At 43.4% G+C, this 21641-nt stretch overlaps 1 protein-coding gene across 1 annotated transcript; it reads right to left on the bottom strand.

The window, feature by feature from the left end:
• Window positions 1-7960: 7960 nt before the first annotated feature.
• LOC137598940 (extracellular calcium-sensing receptor-like) lies at window positions 7961-11817 on the bottom strand. The gene is made up of 8 exons (XM_068319533.1): window positions 11666-11817; window positions 11151-11445; window positions 10764-11053; window positions 10392-10687; window positions 10002-10195; window positions 9667-9888; window positions 8958-9081; window positions 7961-8874 (listed from the first exon to the last, which is right to left on the bottom strand). Exons 1-8 carry the CDS (start codon window positions 11770-11772, stop codon window positions 7961-7963), a joined length of 2442 nt encoding a protein of 813 aa, XP_068175634.1. The 5' UTR covers window positions 11773-11817.
• Window positions 11818-21641: the final 9824 nt, after the last annotated feature.

Raw genomic sequence — 21641 nt, 5'->3', positions numbered from 1 at the left:
CGAGCAAGGTGAGTTTGTGAGGTGCTCCTGTGTTATATGTAGTACTAAAAGATGTACAAATTTAAATAAAATGTTAGAAAGTAAAAATTAGGTTTGACATTATTTAGCTTTGTAGTGTTGAGTTTCTTTTGTGTCACAAATAGATGGTTTTATCAATGTCTACATTATGTGTAATTGCAAGAAAGATTCAGGGACAGGATGACTTTTCCTGTGCTGCTGATTGGTGTGCTCTGTCCTGCTTTGTATTTGAAATTTGTGACCGAGTTGCTCCATTTTGTGGAAGTATGTTGTTGTTCCCTCAGTTTTGTGTGGTATTTTATGAATGTTTGATTGAATTTTGTATTGTGTATTTTCCTTTTATTTATTTATTTCTCTGTTATTTCCGATTATATTGTGTTTGTTATTTAGTGTAGTTACTGCGGTAATGTAATAGGTTTAACTGTGTATAGTTTTTTTCTGTACTTGCTTAGTCAGGTTTTGGTGATGACCGAGGAACATTGGTGTGCTCTGTCCTGCTTTGTGTTCACAATCAGGCCCTACCACCTGGCGTGTGAATTTTCAGACGTTATTGTCCTTGCTGTCGACGTCTCTCCACATGCGGACCCTGAGACGGCGCATGAGACCATCTGTGTGACCACCTCTGATCTTTGAACCCAGCAGCCAGAAGGACTCATCATTATCACTGGTGACTTCAACCACGTCACCTTGGACTCATCTGTCCCCACAATGGTCCAGTGTGTAGACTGTCCCACACGGAAGAACAGAACCATCGATCTGTTTTACACTAATGCTAAGGAGGCATACACCGCCACCCCCCTCCCTCCACTAGGTTAATCGGACCATAACCTAGTGTACCTACAGCCCACCTACATTTCGCTGGTGAAATGGCTGCCAGCAAAAAAAAGGCAGATCAGGTTATTTTTACTCAAAATCGCTGAATTTTCACATTAACCGCTGCATTATGGAGCAGAGACCTGCGGTGAGTCACCAGCCAGCCGAGCCTCACCAGGGATCGATCAATAGTTCAGATAGCTGTGCTGGTATGCTATACAGTCAGACCGTAATGGTATCTCTCTATATGTCGCTATTAAAATGTTCAAACACGTTTGCTGTATAAACTAAATTCCTGTAATTTAGCTAATGTAGTATATAATGTACAGTGTTTTCTTGTCAAACAGCTGCATGTGTGTAATGTCTGTCTTGAGTTGAGCGGTCCTGAAACTGCTGTGAAAAGGCACTGGATGAGTCACGAAAATACCCTGCCTCATGGATAGGGGGCGCTGGTGATCCCAGGGATTCATATTGGGACTCCTCAGCCGAAGAATAAGTGAATGCCGGCTACGATCTACATTAAGTCAAGTGCAGCAATTGTTTTTTTCCCACTCCTTTATTCAAATGGAGGATTACATATTACAAACTGAAGGAAGATACGGACAATTTCTACAAACAAGTTATTGACGCGTTTGTTCAGAAGGAGCGGCACATGGACTTAATTTACAATCAAACCTGACATATTAACAGGTAGGTAACAACATTACCTTTTTTTAATCAAATATGCTTATTTGTGTGTTACAGTTTGGTGTGTAAATAATTCTGCAATGAGACTTTAACATAACCCACTCACTGTTGCTAATTAAATGGTGAACAAGCTACACTGTAGGTTCATATTTTTGTAAATCTGATCACGTGATCATGATGATGTCGGTGCCTCACCAGCCATGAACCTCACCGCACGTCACTGTTGAGAAGTGACTTCATGATTTTTTCTGTGAGTTCATGATTTATCCTGTGAGTTGATGATTTATCCTGTGAAAATTGTATTTCAAATTCACGTCAGAAAATGTGTTTTTTTAAAATGTATGTTTTTGATTGTAGTAATGCATTTTACTGAGAAGTAATTGAGTTATGTGGCTCAACAAAATGTATTTACTTTATTTAATTTATTTTTCTTTATCCAAAGAGAGCCACCACTGTTGTCTCGATTGGTTAAGTTTTCTGTAGATTTGTCTAGTTTAGGGAGAGAAACAAAAGTAAGATTTTTCTTTTGTTTTCGGCAACGAACAACCTCACCCCATCAAATTAATGCTGTGCTATGTACAGTCGGGAAATAAAGACCCACATAAAAATTATTTTTGCTGTGTCCAGTCCCTATTCTTTTAAACCAGGTCACATACAGTATATATCTATCTATCAAGCTGTGGCCGTGTTACTCCATTTTGTGCAGAGAATAAATCACATGGTTTGAGTCTTCGGCTCAAACCATCACATCCAGAATCCTCTGTTCCACAATGCAGGGGTATTACTGGACAAGTCATGTGAAACCAGCTACACTATGTTGAGGTTATATTACATTCATACATATATATTACATACATACATATGTATTACATATATTAAATTCAATTGTTCCACTTATTATTGCTTTCCATATTTGACTTACATTATGACAGGCTCCATATATAACAAGATAGTAAACTTGAAAATTTGCTTTTCAGCTTCCAGACTTTCTACTCCCTCCCCAGAAATTTTTTTTCCAATAGAATGTACAGGTTAGCAATTGTTGTTCTCTGTTGTGATGACAACCATACATTTTTATCACTACTTTGCCATCACATCCTCAGTCACTTCAAGTGCTCCAACATGACCCATAGTGTCTGTGCTCCCATTTGAAACATGCGAGGACCCCGGTTCTTTATACAGATGGTATCTTTATTGATGGCTAGCTTAACGTAGCATCTTTATTTATCATTCCGACCATCGCCACCATCGTAGAACTACAAACAGACATAACAATCTTAAACTTAAACACAGTACAAAAATAACACAAAGTTGAAACAAATCATACTAACCACTTTGTCTGCTTGCAGCTCCAAAATGGGAGGAGGTTAGTCTTTAGCTTTAAACTTTGGCCGGACAACAACTTATAACATGTCCGCTCTCCATCAAGTTTTTGAACCCACAATTCACCTGCACCCACAATCCACCTGTACCCCACAGACTTGTGCTTGGATAGGGCGCAGTATGACCTCTGTAGGTTAAATAAGGAATAGCTGCTGGACACCAATTTTATAACAGCATTTACACTCCCACCAATCACGTAAAGTTATTCGAATACAACTCGAATCTTCTCTGGGTTTTGGGGGTGGTAAACCCCGTGGTGAGGGATATACCATGATAAATGACTTTCCATTTCTGTCTCTGGGACCTTTTCAGCTTCGCCTCTTGCTATTATGTCATCCATAAAAGTCACATAATCCTTGTAGTATTTCTCATCCCTTATTAAACGCTTCTCAAGGCATCTCAATCATTGTTCTGCACATGCTCTGTTGTTTGGCAGACTTGGCCTCTCTTCCTTGAAAGGCAATGGCATCTCGTAGTGTCCAATGGCTTCTGCTTGATGCCTTCCTTCAGTCTTGCGAGGAACTGGAGGTCTTCCTGTGATATTGGACCTTCTTCACTGGTTCTTTCAGTGAAGTCTGACTCCAACATCTTGATTATGTCTGATGGAGAGAACATTTCTTTGACTTGGATTCGGGAGGCGAAGTGGATTTCAGACTTGAGCTCTGAATGAGCCATGGTAGTTGGTGTGACTTGTTTTGTGATGATGCGGTGACTCACACCAATTTCATCTTCGTAGTCCATGGCAGTACTGCAGTAGCCTACGATGCTCCAGTCCAGCGCAGACTTGAGTGCGAAAGGCTGATCTTCGCTACCATGGATGACATCTCTGGGAGCTAGGGCTTGAGAACAGTTATAACCGATTAGTAACCCTACCTCACAGTCAAGTGCTTGAGACATCTCCTCAGCTAGATGCTCTAAGTGTGGCCAGGACTTTGCTGTTTCACTTGTGGGTATATGGAATCTGTTTGCTGGTATATATTATCTAGTATAGCTTACTGGTAGCTTGATCTTGGTGTCGGACTACTTCTCACTTGTAGACCTGTCACCTTCTCACTGGACACAACCTTTGTTCTTGACGTGATTGTAGATACCTTGAGCTTTAGTGGCTCTTTCGCCACATTCAGTGTGTCAGCAACATCCTTTAAGATGAAAGTGGTATCACTCTGGGTGTAGAGCAAAGCATACACTAACACTTCCTTGTCTGGTTCAGTCGGTGTAGATAAATAGACTGGAACTATTGGTGAGGTGTAAGTGTCACTCTTGTCTTGGACGATTCTGAGAGAGGTAGCTCCATCTGAATCCTGTATCATTTTTGTTTTAGACCCCTTGTCTTTGTCCCTTTCTCTTGGCTGGTCTTGTTCAGGTTTCTTCCCTTGTTTGTGATCCTTCTTGTCACGGTTTTGATGTAAGGATGTTGGATGCTGTTTTTCACATGTGTCACATGTGCTTCTAGATTTGTAGGCCTTGGAATGATGACCAACTTCCAGGCAGCCAAAGCAGAGTTTCTCCTGCTCCACAAACTTGACTCTCTCCTCGATTGGCCTTTCGATGAACCATCGACACATGTGGAGGGTGTGGTTTGCTTTCTTACAGAACAGACACTTGCTGTCTGTCCTTTCACTTGAGCTTGACGTGAAGGTCTTGGCACCAATAATGCGTTTTCGATATCCCTTATAATTGTCTTGCTCACTTGACTTTGTTTTCTCTTCTTTCAGGTTCATTGCTTGCCACGGAGTGACAGGGTGGCAGGCAATACGAGCCTCTCTTCTGAGAAATGACACAAAGACCATGAAGTCAGTGAATGCATTGGTTTCATCCTGGATGGTTACAACTATACGGTTCCACTGTGAGCTACACCAGTCAGGTAGTTTGGCCGCTATCGTTTTGTTCACCACGCAGTCATTGAGAACTTGTAGTCCTGGTACATGAAGCATAGCTGATTCAACGCTGCTGAGAAAGTCTGTGAAATCACGTAGACCTTGATTGTCCTTTGGATCGATTTTTGGCCATGTATGAATCTTGTCCCTGTATGATTTACCAATTAGGAAAGGGTTGCCGAATCTGTCTTTCAGTACAGTCCAGGCGGCAAGGTAAGCGGACTCTGTACCAACCAGAAAATTCCCTTCAATAGCTTTCTTGGCAGCACCGCTGACATACTTTCGTAGGAAAAACAGCTTTTCTTGAACTGGCAGGTTCTTCCTGTCAATCAGAGTAGAGAACGAAAGCTTCCAATCATTATACTTAAGAGGATCTCCTGTGAAGACCGCAGGCTCTGGGATTGGAATGCGATTCGCTGTGATGGCTTCAGCTAAGGTTTTCACAAGATCATTGGAAGTGTCGTGAGATGTAATTGTGTGAGTGAGAGGAGTGTGTGCGAATGTAGCTTGTTGCATAGGAATAGGAAGAGTGGGTATGGATGCATAAGTAAGCGTAGCTGGTTGTGGCACTTGGGCTTGACTTGTTGGATTGGGTTCAGGTCGATGTGCTTGAAGCGCATGAGGACGCAGTTCTTGTGGAGGAGGTAACGACTGATGATCTTCTTCATCATCACTATGAACACTTTCAGAGTAAACCTTTAGCTTGGCCTTTGCTGCGTTGAGCTTTTTGAGTTCCTCTAACCGTTCAACTTCTCTCCTTTTTTCTTCTAGCTTTATTTTTCTACCAGCACTTTCTTCTTCAATGAATAGAGCTCTTTTCTTGGCGTTCTCGGCTTCATTTTTAGCTGTCAATATTTCATCTTCACGCTCCAGTCTTCGGATTTCCTCTTCTTGCTCACTCTGTTCTTTCATGATCTTGAGAACTTCCTCTGTAGCAGCTGCTTCTGCTGCGGCTTGTCTTGCATCTTGTGAGGCACGTGAAGACTGTTTAGACCTTCTTGTGTTTAAAGAGAAGGAGATGTTGGAGGTTGTAGTTTCAAACACTGATTCATTGTCAGGCCAAGATGAGATTTCGGATCCACTGTCTCTGAGGAATTGCTGAGCCTTTTTATTGGCAGTCTTGCTAAGTGCTTGACATGTATCATTCATTCTGCATATTTCAGCGTCTGGATGCTCTGGATGTAGCTTGTCTCTAATTTTTAGATAAATTGCATCAATCTCAACTTGGCCTGTATTTATTTTGCTCATGGTCTCCATTAGGTCAGAGTCATCATTATACTTGATGGATTTTTTCAGTCCATTTTCATATGCCCTTTTGAAGTTTGCTTTCAGATCGTTCAACCTAGTATCTACAAGAGCCTGTCCCTTTTCAGTAAGTGTTCGCATGCATTCACTTCTCCTAGGCTGTGCGGAATCTGCCTTAGCTAGAGGTGTTGAGTCTAGTGTGGTAGGTACGACTAGTTTACTATTGTCGACCTTGTGTGTCTCAACGTGAGATGGTGTTTCATTTGCTGTTGCCTCATCTTGCTCGATATAATCATCTTCATCTTGTGAGACATATGCATGTTCCATTTTAACCTTGAGTGACATTTTGACTCTCGTAGTAATATAGTTGAAATGTAAATAAAGTCTACCTTTTCTTCAGTGTAAATATGACTTATCACTGTGTGGAAATAATCTACGAAATGTGTCAACAAATGTCTCTTCTGTAATCAAAAAGTAAAATGAAAATTTTACACTAAACCCTTATGAAATCATGAAAAAATGTAAACATCCCTTCAGGTTTGGGTTTTCAACTTTAAATGTACAGTAGGGTATAATGAATGTAAGTATGAAATGTACACCCCTTTCTTAAACTTATAAAGCTAAACAAATACAGCTTCACAGTAACCTCAATGAAAATATACTGTACAATCAAGTAGTCCAATATGACAAAATGACATCAACTTATTATGTAATTATAGCACACATACTTGCAATGCACATGTAGCGATACGAAAACTCAATACTTGCGACTTGTCAGTCAGTCAACTTGCTGAATGGTGTTTGCCTCTGCAGTCCGCTATAGGGAAACGTTCGCTGCTCCTTTGAGATGAATGAGGTGGAACCCTGTCTTGATGGAGCTCAATGGCCACTCTGGACTTGCGCTACTTTCGAGCCGTTTTCTTCACCGTGCTCGCCTGTTAGCCGTGACCACGCTGCTCCGTTAGTCTTCGCAGCACACACGTTCACCATCCGACACGCATCTTCCTTTGCAGATAACGATCCTCTACCCGACGTCCTCAGGCAACACGATTCTGTCTTCACTTGGAGTCTTCACCCTTTTCACGGTGTAGTGTTCTACTGTGCTCCCATTTGAAACATGCGAGGACCCCGGTTCTTTATACAGATGGTATCTTTATTGATGGCTAGCTTAACGTAGCATCTTTATTCGTCATTCCAACCATCGCCACCATCGTAGAACTACAAACAGACGTAACAACCTTAAACTTAAGCACAGTACAAAAATAACACAAAGTTGAAACAAATCATACCAACCACTTTGCCCACTTGCAGCTCCAAAACAGGAGGAGGTTAGTCTTTAGCTTTAAACTTTGGCCGGACAACAACTTAAACATGTCCGCTCTCCATCAAGTTTTTGAACCCACAATTCACCTGCACCCACAATCCACCTGTACCCCACAGACTTGCGCTTGGATAGGGCGTAGTATGACCTCTGTAGGTTAAATAAGGAACAGCTGCTGGACACAAATTTTATAACAGCATTTACAGTGTCACTCAAAACCATTTCTGACTCTTTTGAAAGTTTGTTTTGTGCAGCTTGGCAGAGAGCTTGCTTGCTAGCTCAGACCAAATGGTGTTTGTCGGTTTTGGCTTCCTCTCTGGGATAGGAGATGTCTTTTTGATTTCTAGCTGAAGGCTGAACATTTTGGATTGAATGTTGTGTCTCTCTCAATGTTCCCAACACATTGAGAGAGACACATTCCATGCACCATTACTAGATCAGGTTAAAAAAAAGTTTTTTCAAAACAGAATAGAGAAAGATTTAAGACAACACTCCCTGTTGTACACTAATACAAACACTTAACCACCAGCAAATAGATAAAATAAGTGTGCATTTAAAAAAAATTAAAGCTATGTGTATTACATGTATATTCATGTGTTTTTACCAAAAAGAACCCTTAGATGTGTTGGGATTTATTTTTGTTCAAAAACTGTTTCTTTGTGTTTTTGTCTGGTTTAAATAATATGATGAAACACTTTGGACCAAATATACAGAATATCAGTCCAAAACTGGAGGCCAGAATGGCAAATATCTCTACAGCCACAGTAAATTTCCCAGGAGAGCTGACATACGCTGGGATAAAGGTGATCCAGACTGCACAGAATATCAACATGCTGAAGGTGATGAGCTTGGCTTCATTAAAACTATCAGGCAGTTTCCGAGCTAGAATAGCAAGCACTAAACAAAAGACAGCGAGTAGCCCAATGTACCCGAGTACACCCCAGAACCCAACAGCTGAGCCTAAAGCACATTCCAGAATGATTCTTTTCTTATATACAGTTAAGTTCTTGATTGGAAACGGGGGACTAACAACCAACCAAATGGTACATATTAATGCCTGTATAAATGTTATGCAGGCTACAGTTATTCTTTGCTGCAGTGGACCAAACCATTTCATGACATTCCTGCCTGGGAGGGTGGCCTTGAAGGCCATTAATACTACAATTGTTTTGCCTAAAATACAAGACATGCAGAGGACAAAGGTGATTGCAAAGGCTGTGTGTCGCAGCATGCAGGACCAGTCAGAGGGTGCTCCAATGAAAGTTAATGAACTCAGGAAACACAGAGTCAGAGAGAAGAGCAGCAGGAAGCTCAGCTCAGAGTTGTTGGCCTTGACAATCGGGGATGTTCTATGTTGATAGAACAGAACTGCAGTCATGATGGTGAGACAGGCACCACCAACGGAGAACGCTGCCAGAATGATTCCTAGGACCTCATCGTAGGAAAGAAATTCAACAGGCTTGGGTAGACAAGTGTTGCTCTCTGCATTAGGCCAGAATTCATGAGAGCAAGGGGTACAATCAAGAGAGTCTAAAACACAAAACAAAAAATTACAAATGGAAATTAGTACTCATATATGTCATGTAGTATTTATGAAGTAGAAACTAAATCACCTGTAGAATTGCTAATCTCTCCATCAGGACATCGCACACAATCATAGCAGCAGATGGGTTTTCCTTTTTGAAGCACTTTACGGGTTCCTGGGTGACATCTGTCACTACACACTGACTTCGGAACCTGATACATGAATGCAAAGTCAAGAAGATTTAATGTTTCATTACAATCAATAATCATTTAACAAATAATAAAAATTGCAATTATAAACTATTTGTCAAAATTTATATTGAAATAGTCTTCTATCCTTGTAATATTTGTAATTCCTTGTGCTGATTATAAATGTATATAGTATTTAAAATAATGCAACGTAGCTGCAGAGGAACCAAATGAACTGATTTTTCTATTTATAAACATATCTTACAAAAATTAGATGAAAATAAAATGTGCTTAAGGACAAGGAGTTTCAGATATTATCTGTTAAGTTACAAAGGTTTTGCTGCTCCTCTTTAAGAAGGTACATAACAGATAATCAAAGGGGCTTTTCATGCTGAAATTAAGGTGATTGTTAGGGTTGTTAGGTCAAGAAACCCACTTGATTTATTAACATCAACCTGGTGATTTGATTTGATTTGATTTTAACACTAAAAATATTTACAATAACATTTGGAATGGTTCTCTTCACAGTCAGTATAAATTTCTAACAGTGGAAAATTACATCTTTGAGACCTTCAAAACATTAACTTTAATATGCTTAAAACCCATTACTTTTGTGACACCCTCCATGAATATGAGGTTCGTATTAATTTGGAACTCCTGACCCGCTGGCAATGACCCATCATAATGTCCCACTGTCACAATCTCAATGCTGCCCCTGTGACTTTTCTGCCAATTCACCAGCTCATACTTGGCCACGGGATCCCCATTTGCATCAAATGACACGTCATAACCGTTTAGGTTAAACTTCACTTTCTTCAAGTGATTAAGGACCTATGAAGAGAAGATAAGTATTAAAAATTAAATAAAATGCATGTTATATATTATGTATATTATAGTTCTAAAATTGGAATGTGTATTCCTGCTTTTCTATAATTTTAACCAACCTCCTTTAATGACAACTTGTTGTATTTGTCGCAGTGAGTTGAGGAATTTGTGTCCGGGCACAATGTGTTATGAAGGGCATGTGCTAATGCATAAACTGCCTTATAGACCATGTTAGTGATTCGAAGTTGAGATGTGTCGGTGTATGGGTTCTGGAGAGTCTGCATGTCTTCAGTTCCATCACACATTCTCTCACCTGTGGCAGTAACTGGACAGAACGTTTTAGCTCCTACATTAAAACCATATATTATATATCATAATATAAATAACAACAAAAAAAGTCAAAATATTTTACCTGACACAAAACTAATCCCAAATTAATCTACATAAATGTGGGTTTTAATTTCAAAATTACTGGTAGACTTTTACAACAACAGAAACAGTTCTCTCACATGTCCCCAGCCTGCAGTTGAATACAACCTCCCAGAACTCAGTGAGCACTGGGGAAGAGGCCACTTTTGTGGCAGAGAGATCCAGCAGGAAGTCTCTCAATCCAGGGATGACTGATTTCTCAATGCCAAATCCAATAGCTCCAGCACAGAATCTGTACTTCAGCATGTCTCCGTTGGTGACCCAACCTTCAGTTCCTACCCATTGGCGGGGTGGAGAAGCCTCACGTGACAGCTCCTCCAGAAGGAGTCTCATTTCGGAATCGGCAATAAATGCCACAATAACGTGAGCTGTTGATCTGTGGAAGACATTCACATGTATTATAACAAGTGATACACTTTGTCACACTTTGACACAATCTGTGATATGGACACCTCCGGATAATATCAGCTACTCTCTGGATCTTGCTGCGTGGGTTTGTCCGATGCAACGACTCAGAGTATTCCACACAGATTCCCTCCTTCTGTGCCGTGAACAGGAAAGATGCCATACCGTTGTTGCCATAGTCTGAATCTGATCGGATTGCACCGATCCAAGTCCAGCCAAAATGTTTTACAAGCTTGGCCAGTGCATCAGCCTGGAACTGGTCACTTGGTACAGTTCTGAAGAAATTAGGGTACTGCATCTTGTCAGACAGACATGCACAAGTGGCAAAATAACTCACCTAAGGGAAAACATAAATATGATTATTGAACATTGCAGGCACATGAATCAGTACTCATTTCTATTAAAGACAGTTTGTCAGAAATTCAAATGTTTACTTGAGGGATGTTGAACCTCCCGATAATACGTGACATGCTTATAGATCCAGTGGATCCAGATTCACCCACAACTCCCATCACCATACCAGACTGAGAGCAGTTATCACCAATTTGAAATGCCTGATCCAGGCTATTTGAAAGCTGAAATGCCACATGCACTATTACTGGCACAGAGGTGCAGGAGTCATGGATCTGATAACCCAGTTTGACACCGGGCAGGAGCTCGGTGCTGTTGTTAATCTCCTCAATGGCAAAGATCATAGCCTGTGAGAAGCGCAGTTGACGGGAGTCAATGCTGGAGACAGAAACTCAATTGTCAAACATGCATACGACGATGATGATGCACTATTTAAGCAGGTAACATAAGAAATTTGCAATTTAATAGCATGTGTGATAACAGACATTAATCTTGTAACTAAGGCAGCCACAGTTAATGACAAGCAAATGTAACACAAATAAAAGCATTTCAGTAACACACTCTGATACTCTCTCAACAATCACTTCTCCTGACAGACCTCCCTGTGCATCTCAGTGGCTCAGGTACAGTGGTGTAGTTATATCTCAAGGTGTGTTTATAGTGGCGCATAGAGAAAACACCCCCAATAACAAAGTCTCCATCCATAGAGAATGCAGGCAGGCGAGCGGTACCTTGGGGTTTACATGTTACAGTTGACGCTTGATTGTTAATTCTATGAACAATACCCCCTGTAAATGTAGCCTTTTGTTTGAGACCATCTCCATAATACAGATCAAACATGAGCAAACCAACAATTAGAAATGAAATCTCCATCTCTCAATTGTCTACATTTGAGTTTTCATGACTTATATACATTTTAAGACAACTACTCATCTTCCAGTATATTAAAGACGGTACGCCCCTTGGACTTAGATTATCATTGGTTAAGGCCTGTTGAGAATTGTTCCCTTCTCATACAAAAGATACACACATTAGTTGATTGTTAATGTGATTCAATCTCATTTTATGGGATTAACGAGTTTGTGATTTTACTGCATTTGAGATTCTATTTACTGCATTTGAGATTTGAGATTCTAGCGTAAATTTAGATAATGTATAGTGATATGCTAGTGTACTCCAGGGAGGAGTTGATGTCCATGAGGGTCAAAGGAGACCCCGCAACACGCGATCTCATCCCCGCTGAGCTCCGACGGAGATATCGTGGATGCCGAGCGGGTCGAGTTGAAAGGACTAGACTAACGGCTAGAGCCGCTAACCGGAGGAGAGTCAAGCCCTCCGTCATCATGGGGAACGTGAACTCTCTACCCAACAAGTTGGACGAACTGACGGCGCTGTGCAGGACTGATCATCGCTACCGGGAGACCAGCTTGTTGGTGTTCTCAGAGACGTGGCTAACTGGCGACGTGCCGGACGCTAACGTCCGACTAACCGGCTTCTCCTCCGTACGAGCGGACCGGGACACGAACACCGCCGGTAAGAAGAAAGGAGGTGGATTAATCATCTACACCAACGATAGATGGTGCCATCCGGGACATGTGACGGTGAAATCAACACTGTGTAACCGCGATCTGGAGCTAACAGCTGTTAGCATCAGACCCTACTATCTGGCGCGTGAATTCTCACATGTCATTCTCCTCGCCGTCTACATCCCTCCACGGGCGGACCCTGAGACGGCACGAGAGACCATCTGTGGGACCACCTCTGCTCTTCGGACCCGGCACCTGGAGGCGCTCGTCATCATCACCGGTGACTTTAACCACGTCACCTTGGACTCATCTCTCCCCACAATGGTCCAGTGTGTAGACTGTCCCACACGGAAGAACAGAACCATCGATCTGTTCTACACTAATGCTAAGGAGGCATACACCGCCACCCCCCTCCCCCCACTAGGTAAATCAGACCATAACCTAGTGTACCTACAGCCCACCTACATCCCGCTGGTGAAACGGCTGCCAGCAACAACACGACAGGTCAGGAGGTGGTCCCCGGAAGCAGAGGAGATGCTGAGGAACTGCTTCCAGACCACCGACTGGGATGTTATTGTGGGCTCACATGGGGAAGACATTGAGTGGGCAGCTCAGTGTTTTACAGACTACATAAACTTCTGTGTGGACACCGTGGCCCCTGTCAGGACAATTAGGTGTTACCCCAACAACAAACCATGGGTAACCAAGGAAGTCAAGGCTGTCCTGAACAGGAAGAAGCGGGCGTTCAGGAGCAAGAACGAGGAGGAGATGAGGAAGGCCCAGAAGGAAGTGAGACTCTGCCTGAGGGAGGCCAAGGAGGCGTACAGGAGGAAGCTGGAGAAGCAGCTGGGGCGCAACCAAGTGCGGGAGGTCTGGAATGGGATGAGAACCATCACCGGACACGGGAAAGGGCGCAGCACTGTGGAGGGGAATATTGAACGAGCGAATGAACTTAACAGCTTTTTCAATCGGTTCAGCTCCCCCACCACTCCCGGCTCCTAGCCCCAGGCCTCTCCTGGCCTACAGACCTCTCCTGGCCTACAGGCCTCTCCTGGCCCTACAGACCACTCCACTGATGCTCCCTCCTCCTGTGCTTCCTCTCCTTCCACCCCTGCCACTTCTCCCGAGCCCACTCCAAGAACTGCGAAGCTCAACGGCCCCACCTCAACCACTGGACTTCCAACCTCGCCACAACCTCCTGCTCCCACCACGACCGAGACCATCATCACTGCAGACCTGGTGACGACAACGCTGAGGAGGCTCCGTCCCTACAAAGCGGCTGGACCAGATAAGGTCTCCCCAAGACTCCTCCGAGCCTGTGCTTCGGAACTAGGGGACCCCCTGCAACAATTGTTCAACCTCAGTCTGCGGCTGGGGAGGGTCCCGTCACTGTGGAAGACCTCCTGCATTGTCCCTGTACCCAAGAAAGGACGCCCTACTGAGCTCAACGACCACCGACCGGTCGCTCTTACCTCCCATGTAATGAAGACCCTAGAGCGACTGGTTCTGGAGCTCATGCGTCCACAGGTGCAGGGTGCTATGGACCCTCTCCAGTTTGCCTATCAGGCCAAGGTTGGGGTTGACGATGCTGTCATGTACCTCCTCCACCGCACACTCTCCTACCTGGACGCCGGGGGCTGTGCCGTCAGAGTGCTCTTCTTCGACTTTTCGAGTGCCTTCAACACCATCCAGCCCCAGCTCCTGCAGGATAAACTGACCTCCATGGCTGTGGACCCCTACCTCGTGAGCTGGATTTCGGACTACCTAACGGACAGACCCCAGTACGTCCGTATGGGGGACTGTTTGTCTTCTATGGTGACCAGCAGCACGGGGGCGCCACAGGGGACCGTTCTATCCCCCATTCTCTTCACCCTCTACACATCAGACTTCAAGCACAACTCGGATACATGCCACATACAGAAGTACTCCGATGACACCGCGATAGTGGCATGTATCCGGGAGGGTGATGAGGGGGGGTACAGAGCATTGGTGGCTGACTTCGTGGAGTGGTGCCAACAGAACCAGCTCCAGCTCAACGTCTCCAAGACAAAGGAGATGGTTCTGGATTTCCGGCGGGCACCACAGCCGGTGATCATCAAAGGCAGTGAGGTGGAGGTGGTAGAAAACTATAAGTACCTGGGTCTGCAGCTAGACAGCAGACTGGACTGGTCACTCAACTCCAACTGTGTGTACAAGAAGGGGCAGAGCAGGATGTACTTCCTAAGGAGGCTGGCCTCCTTCAACATCTGTCCTAAGCTCCTTTTCATGTTCTATCAGTCCGTAGTCTCCAGTGTGCTGTCATACGCCATTGTGTGTTGGGGTGGGGGGGCCAGGAAAAGAGATATGGACCGTCTGAATAGACTCATCCGCAGAGCGGGCTCAGTGGTCGGGCTGAGCCTGGACTCTGTGGATATGCTTCTGGAGAGCAGGACCATGTCTAAAATTAAGGCTATCATGAACAACACCAGCCCCCCCCCCTACACACCACCTTCTCCCAGCAGAGAAGCACCTTCAGCGGCAGACTGCTGTCACACAGCGCCTCCACAGAGAGGCTGAGGTCCTCCTTCGTGCCCCGTGCCATCAGGGGGTACAATGACTCTCTCAGGAGGAGCGGGGGGCAGGTGGCGAGGTCAGCACGGGGTGAATATGGATTTAATTTAATTTAATTTAAATTTAATTTTATACTGTTGTATATATATATAATTTATTTATTTATTTTTTATACTGTTTTATATTTTAATTCAATTTTATACTGTTTAAATTTTATTTTATACTGTTTATATTTTAATACTGTAATATTTTTAAATTTTATACTGTTTATATTTTAGTTATAGTTTAGTATATAAGTCTTGTTAGTGCTGCATGTGTCTGTTAGTGTAATGTATGTCTTATGGTATGTCCTGTGATGTCAATGTTTCCTTTTCTCCTGGTGTTTATCCAGTATTATTTGTTATGTAATGCCTGAGCAGTGGATATATGCAATTTCCTCCGGGATTAATAAAGTATCTATCTATCTATCTATCTATCTATCTATCTATCTATTCTATTAAAATACTACGGTTTCACAGTCTTTTGTAGAAAGATATCAATACAAAGTGAATAGTTAATTTTGTCATAATTTACTTCACACTTCATTTGCTATTTTACAGGTTAGTGTCACGTGGAGAAAATCTTCCTCATTTTATGGATTCAACAGAAAGATTCAATGTAATCAGACTTTTTTAACAGAAGATAGTGACGTTAAACTTTTACTGATCAGTTTTCAGACTTCCTACTCTTATGTTTTCCACAGGAAATAATTTTCCAATATCTTTTGGGGATCAGCAATTGGATATGTTCTGTACTGGCATGAGTGTCATAATTTATTCAGTATAGTGTGTATCTGAATGGTGCATTGTTACTTGTGTGGTGTCAGGGCACACCAGTTGACCACTGATTTTCATTACTAGGCCAGAGGTGATGTGTAGGGTATCATCACTCTGGCAGCAGAAATTCTTCCCCAGAATTCATCCATCTCATTCACACACATTTACACAAAACTCTTCTATCACACATCACACCTGACACTTTCCTCCATCCGTTCCATCCTGCCTGGACACGCTTCTTCACCTCTTTTCCACACTCTCCATTGCTCTGGACTGTTGAGCCTAAGTACTTCAAATCCTCCACCTTCTTGATCTCTTCTCCCTGTAACCTCACTCTTCCACTTGGGTCCCTCTCATTCACACACATGTACTCTGTCTTACTGCGGCTAACCTTCATTCCTCTCCTTTCCAGGACAAACCTCCACCTCTCTAGCTTCTCCTCCACCTGTTCCCTGCTCTCACTACAGATCACAATGTCATCTGCAAACATCATAGTCCATGGAGATTCCTGTCTAATCTCGTCTGTCAGCCTGTACATCACCATAGCAAACAAGAAGGGGCTCAGAGCTGATCCCTGATGCAGTCCCACCTCCACCTTGAACTCCTCTGTCACACCTACACACACCTCACCACTGTCTTACAGTCCTCATACATGTCCTGCACCGCTCTAACATACTTCTCTGCCACTCCAGACTTCCTCATACAATACCACAGTTCCTCTCTGGACACCCTGTCATTAGCTTTCTCCAGATCTACAAAAACACAATGCAGCTCCCTCTGGCCTTCTCTGGACTTCTCTATCAACATCCTCAGAGCAAATACTGCATCCGTAGTACTCTTTTTTGGCATGAAACCATACTGCTGCTCACAAATACTCTCTTCTGCCCTTAGTCTAGCTTCCACTACTCTTTTCCATAATTTCATGTGGCATGTGGCCCAAAAACATCAACTGGACTGACTTTAACCAGTTTTTAATGTCAGGTTTTTTAATATGCATGTTGACTTCTTTCTAAGATTGCAAAGTGATCAAGTGATCAGGTTTCCTTGATGAGGCTCAGAATGTCTTATTGACATAACAATAGGGGCCATTCAAAGGTAATCAGGAAGTCATGAATGCAATCATGACTGTCTGAGCAGCGCGGCTCTATCTAGTGGACGGATTGCACAACTACAGCCACTGCAGTTCATCAAATAAATTTTATTCATTTTTTATTGTGTGTGCCTTATAACTTGGTGCGCCTTATATATGAAATAAATTGTAAAGCAAACAAATTATTGAGGGTGCGCTTTATAATAAAGTCCAGTGTGCCTTATAGTGCGGAAAATACTGTAATTGCAAATGCCAAAAAAAGCTGTTACTCTTGTTTGAAAGTTACTAGCCTAAAGGAAAACTCAGATAACTCGTATCATCAAGAGGTGTTCTGAACAAAGTCAAGAGAGGAAGTCAAGAGGAACTGGTGATGAAGTCTTACCTGAACTAAATACCACATTAATCATTTCATCATATGTTTTTAAATTTTATTATAAAAGTGTTCAGAGAAATGTCAGTCTACTCATATTAATTCATAAGCAGCTTTTACTTGGAAAAATTGATAATTTATTCATTCAATTCACACTCACTACATTTAATTCTAAGTGATATGAGGTGCACTACGTTTTGTATAATGTACACTTTAATTTAACCCTTGGATGCACAAGTTACCAATACATCCACTCTTCTATAGGGTAGGTCAAACATGACCCCACGTGTTGTGGTTTGGGTTTCTGTGGCGGTTTTTTGTGTTTTCCGTTTTTGTTCTCCTTCCAGGACCTGCAGAGCTTGTGAGTGGAGGAGGCGTAGACAATGAGGCACACCAGGTTCCTCTTAACAATCATCAACCTCACTATAAAGCTTGTCTTGACTGTCACTACAGTGCCAGATAATTCCGTCTTGTTTGGTAGCGCAATCCAGAGAAGCTGCATCCTTGTGAGTACCTCTTGTTCCCAGTGAGCATCTTAACTTATTCTTATTTTTCTTGTTAACTGTAGTTCAGTGCCTCATCGCCTTCTGTTCCTGGAGCACCAGCCTCCTGCCACCACCAGGCTACGTGCGACTGTTTTTTTGTGTTCCTGCATATTTTGTAAATTTCATGTATTTATTTAACCTTTATTCAACCAGGCAAGCAATTAAGAACAGGTTCTTATTTACAAATGCTGCCTGTACAAGTACTCTCTGTACTTTTATCCGCCTCTCTACTGCAATTTGGGTCCACATCAGTCTCCAGCCAGCCTTAACAGAATTTCCTGGCCAAAATAGACCTAGCAGAGACAGAGCGTTTGAGACAAGCGCTTGCCAGCCAAGGTGCCATGGTAGGCAGGCATGACACAATGTTAAAGAAGATTGCTGACCACATGAACCAGCTCATGATCAGAGTCACCGAGATTGGAGGATGCTTGGAAGCAGTTGCGGACCAGATCTCCTCCTCTGGGAATTCCATCCAGCAACCCGCTCCACCGACACTGGCACACAGCGGCCCCTCCCCACAACCTCGAGAACCATACATTCCCATCCCAGCCAGGTTTGATGGAAATTTAGGGACATGTACTCAGTTTCTTCGCTAGTGTTCAGTCAACAACCTGCGACTTATGCCAGACATGCTTCTAAAGTAGCTTTTGTGATGAGTTTACTCTCGGGACAGGCTTTTGCTTGGGCCCTAGCTGTCTCTAGCCATCACCCAGATCTCTGTGCTGATTATGCCAGATTTTCTGAAGAAATGAGGAAAGTTTTTGATCATCCCGTTAAAGGTAGAGAAGCTGAGAGTAAACTAGACTTGCATCAGGGGAACCAGTCTGTGTCTGAATATGCAGTTTCTTTTCGCATCCTTGCCGTAGATAGTGGGTGGAATGACTACACACTACTGGCAATTTTTCGTAAGGGTCTATCTGGTGGTGTTAAAGATGAGTTGGCGGTGCGTGATGAACCTACTTTAATTGACCTCATTGACTTAGCCATACGCATTGACAATAGAATGAGGAAAAGACAAAGGGAGAGAACAGACAAGCAGCGGTCCCATGCTTTCAGTCCCATCAGTTCTCCCTCAGCTACACTCCTGCCAGCCATCAACATGCCCTGCTCAGGACGCCCAGTCTGAGTACGAAGAGGAACCAATGCAGCTAGGACGAGCACGGCTGACTCCAGCGGAGAGACAATGGCGTCTGCGCAACCAGCTCTGCATATACTGTGGACAGAAGGGTCATTTTTTGGTTGGGTGTCCAGAGGTGCCAAAAGACCCGGCTCATCAGTAGGTGAGAGGGCATTGACGAGCCGAACCACCACCTCTACAACCACTCAGAGCCGACTGCAAGTGAAGGGTATGTTGCACCACTCCAAACGGACTACTCCTGTGCAGATTTTCATTGACTCTGATGCAAATGACAACTTTATTGACAAAGATTTTGTTACCAGTAGTAAAATTGCTTTGATAGAACTAAATACGCCCCAAGAGGTTCGCGCCATTGACTGCAAGCTCCTCGTTGTTATAACTTTCTCGGGAAACCACCACGAATTTGTTGAACTACAGTGATACCTCTACTTACAAATGTCTCTACTTACGAAATTTTCTACTTACGAAATTTCTCAGCAGGAAAATATTTCCTCTACTTACGAAAGAAATTTTGACTTGCGTAATGTAAAAACACAGTATCGGCTGATATTCCAATCTCCCGCAGGTTCCTGAACGCAACATTCTCATAGCTGCTCTGCCATTGGCTACTACCTATTACGTATCTTCCTGGCATCCCATTGACTAAGAGGGATGTCGCTCCACCTCTGTGTGGAGCTAGAACGGTGCTTAGGGAGTACGTTCGGCATTCTGCTCTCGACCCTAGAGGTGTTCCTGATAGTTTTACGTAAATATATTAACTTTTAGAGTATTCACTATGGACCCCAAGAAAGTGACGGAGAAAAGAGGAAAAGAAAAGACGAAGAAAAGAGTTTTTTTGTCCGTACAAACAAAGGAAGAAATCATAGAAAAGCATGAAAAAGGGAAGCGTTTGGTTGATCTCACCAAAGAATATGGCCGAAATGCATCTACAATCGCCACGTTATTAAAGCAAAAGTAAGTTTAAGGCATTGCATGGGTGGTTGGAGAAGTTCAAGGAGGACCGGAATTCACTCTGTTGTTTGGCATCTTGAGATAGGAGTGCATGAACCAAAGGGGGCACAAAACAACGGGAGGGGTACGGCCCCGAGGAACGCTCCTGGCTGTCGCAGTCTTTGATTTTGGACTCTAAGTTGTTCTCTGATTTTTATTAGTTGTATCCACACAAGCCTGGTAGGACGCCAGGGGGCGTCCGTTAGGGGGGGGGGGTACTGTTGTGGTTTGGGTTTGTGTGGCGGTTTTTTTGTTTTCCCTTTTTGTTCTCCTTCTAGGACCTGCAGGGCTTGTGAGTGGAAGAGGCGTGGACAATGAGGCACACCAGGTTCCTCTCAACAATCATCAACCTCCCTATAAAGCTGGTCCTGACTCTCCTGCCTCTCACTACAGTGCCAGATAATTCCGTCTTGTTCGGTAGCGCAATCCACAGAATCTGCATCCTTGTGAGTACCTCTTGTTCCCAGTGAGCATCTGAACTTATTCTTATTTTTCTTGTTAACTGTAGTTCAGTGCCTCATCGCCTCCTGTTCCTGGAGCACCAGCCTCCTGCCACCACCAGGCTACCTGCGACTGTTTTTTGTGTTCCTGCATATTTCTTTTGTAAATAAACTCTCTGTACTTTTATCTGCCTGTCTCCTGCAATTTGGGTCCACATCAGTCTCCAGGCAGCCCTAACACCACGGACTAATTTTCTTCCACACCCTTTAAATGAAAACCTTCAATATATTCATATTGAAGGTATTCGCATTGAAACAAGTTTGTGACACGAAACCATTTGAATTATTTATTTATTATTTTATTTACTGGAAGGATCTGCAGCTTGAAGACAGATCTCTCAACGTCTACATCTGTCACAAACTACTTGCTTCTGCCTGTGACCGTTGCACTTGGCACTGCATTTAAAGCAGCAATCAGCAGTTTTGCGATCTTTCTTTCTGGGACACAACCTGCACCTCTTTCGCTGGCGACGTGTGTCTGTTCTCTCCAGACAGGTCACAGCAGTCTGTCACTCCGACCTTTTCCATTGCACCTGTGATGTAGGCTGGTAAGTTCGGAGTACCTTCCAGTCAACTCCTCATGTGAGGTGTCGCAAGCTCCATTGAGAGCTCTGTGAGGAATTGCCGTCGTCCATTGGTGATGCCTGTGTAAACTTCAGGGTGCTGAGCCCTGTAAAGTGTATAGGCATTTAGAACGGCGATGTCAATCATGTTATACGAGAGCACCATGGGCCATCTCTGCGTCTGGCGTTTGCAGGTGTAGTTACCAATCATCTGGTCCATATGTCCACTCGTCTTTTGGTGTGATTGTAGAAGAGGATCGCTTCTGGCTTTTTCTTTGGGTTGGTTTCATCCACCGTCCTGCTATATTACAAGCTTTTATTTTGAAGCTGCTGAAGGAAAAACAACCAATGGGGTTATGCCTGACCCCACAAGTGCATCCAAGGGTTAAAGACATCCAGACAGCCAGCCGGCTTGTTGGAGGCTCAAGCTGGGGCTGTGGAGGCTGAGCACTTGGTCCTGGAGGCTCGGGCTGGGTCCCTGGAGCGT

This window comes from Antennarius striatus, chromosome 7 (assembly GCF_040054535.1).
Source record: "Antennarius striatus isolate MH-2024 chromosome 7, ASM4005453v1, whole genome shotgun sequence".
Classification (NCBI taxonomy): Eukaryota; Metazoa; Chordata; class Actinopteri; order Lophiiformes; family Antennariidae; genus Antennarius; species Antennarius striatus.
This window is presented reverse-complemented; position numbering and strand designations above follow the sequence as displayed.

What these genes read in the sequence shown, in the direction of transcription:
- LOC137598940 (XM_068319533.1), bottom strand. Translation starts at nt 11,772, where the DNA reads ATGGATGGAGACTTTGTTATTGGGGGTGTTTTCTCTATGCGCCACTAT. An exon ending in GTAGCTGATATTATCCGGAG is followed by an intron (nt 10,688 to 10,763) that starts GTGTCCATATCA and finishes TGTCTTCCACAG; the next exon opens with ATCAACAGCTCACGTTATTG. An exon ending in ACAAGTTGTCATTAAAGGAG is followed by an intron (nt 9,889 to 10,001) that starts GTTGGTTAAAAT and finishes TTCTCTTCATAG; the next exon opens with GTCCTTAATCACTTGAAGAA.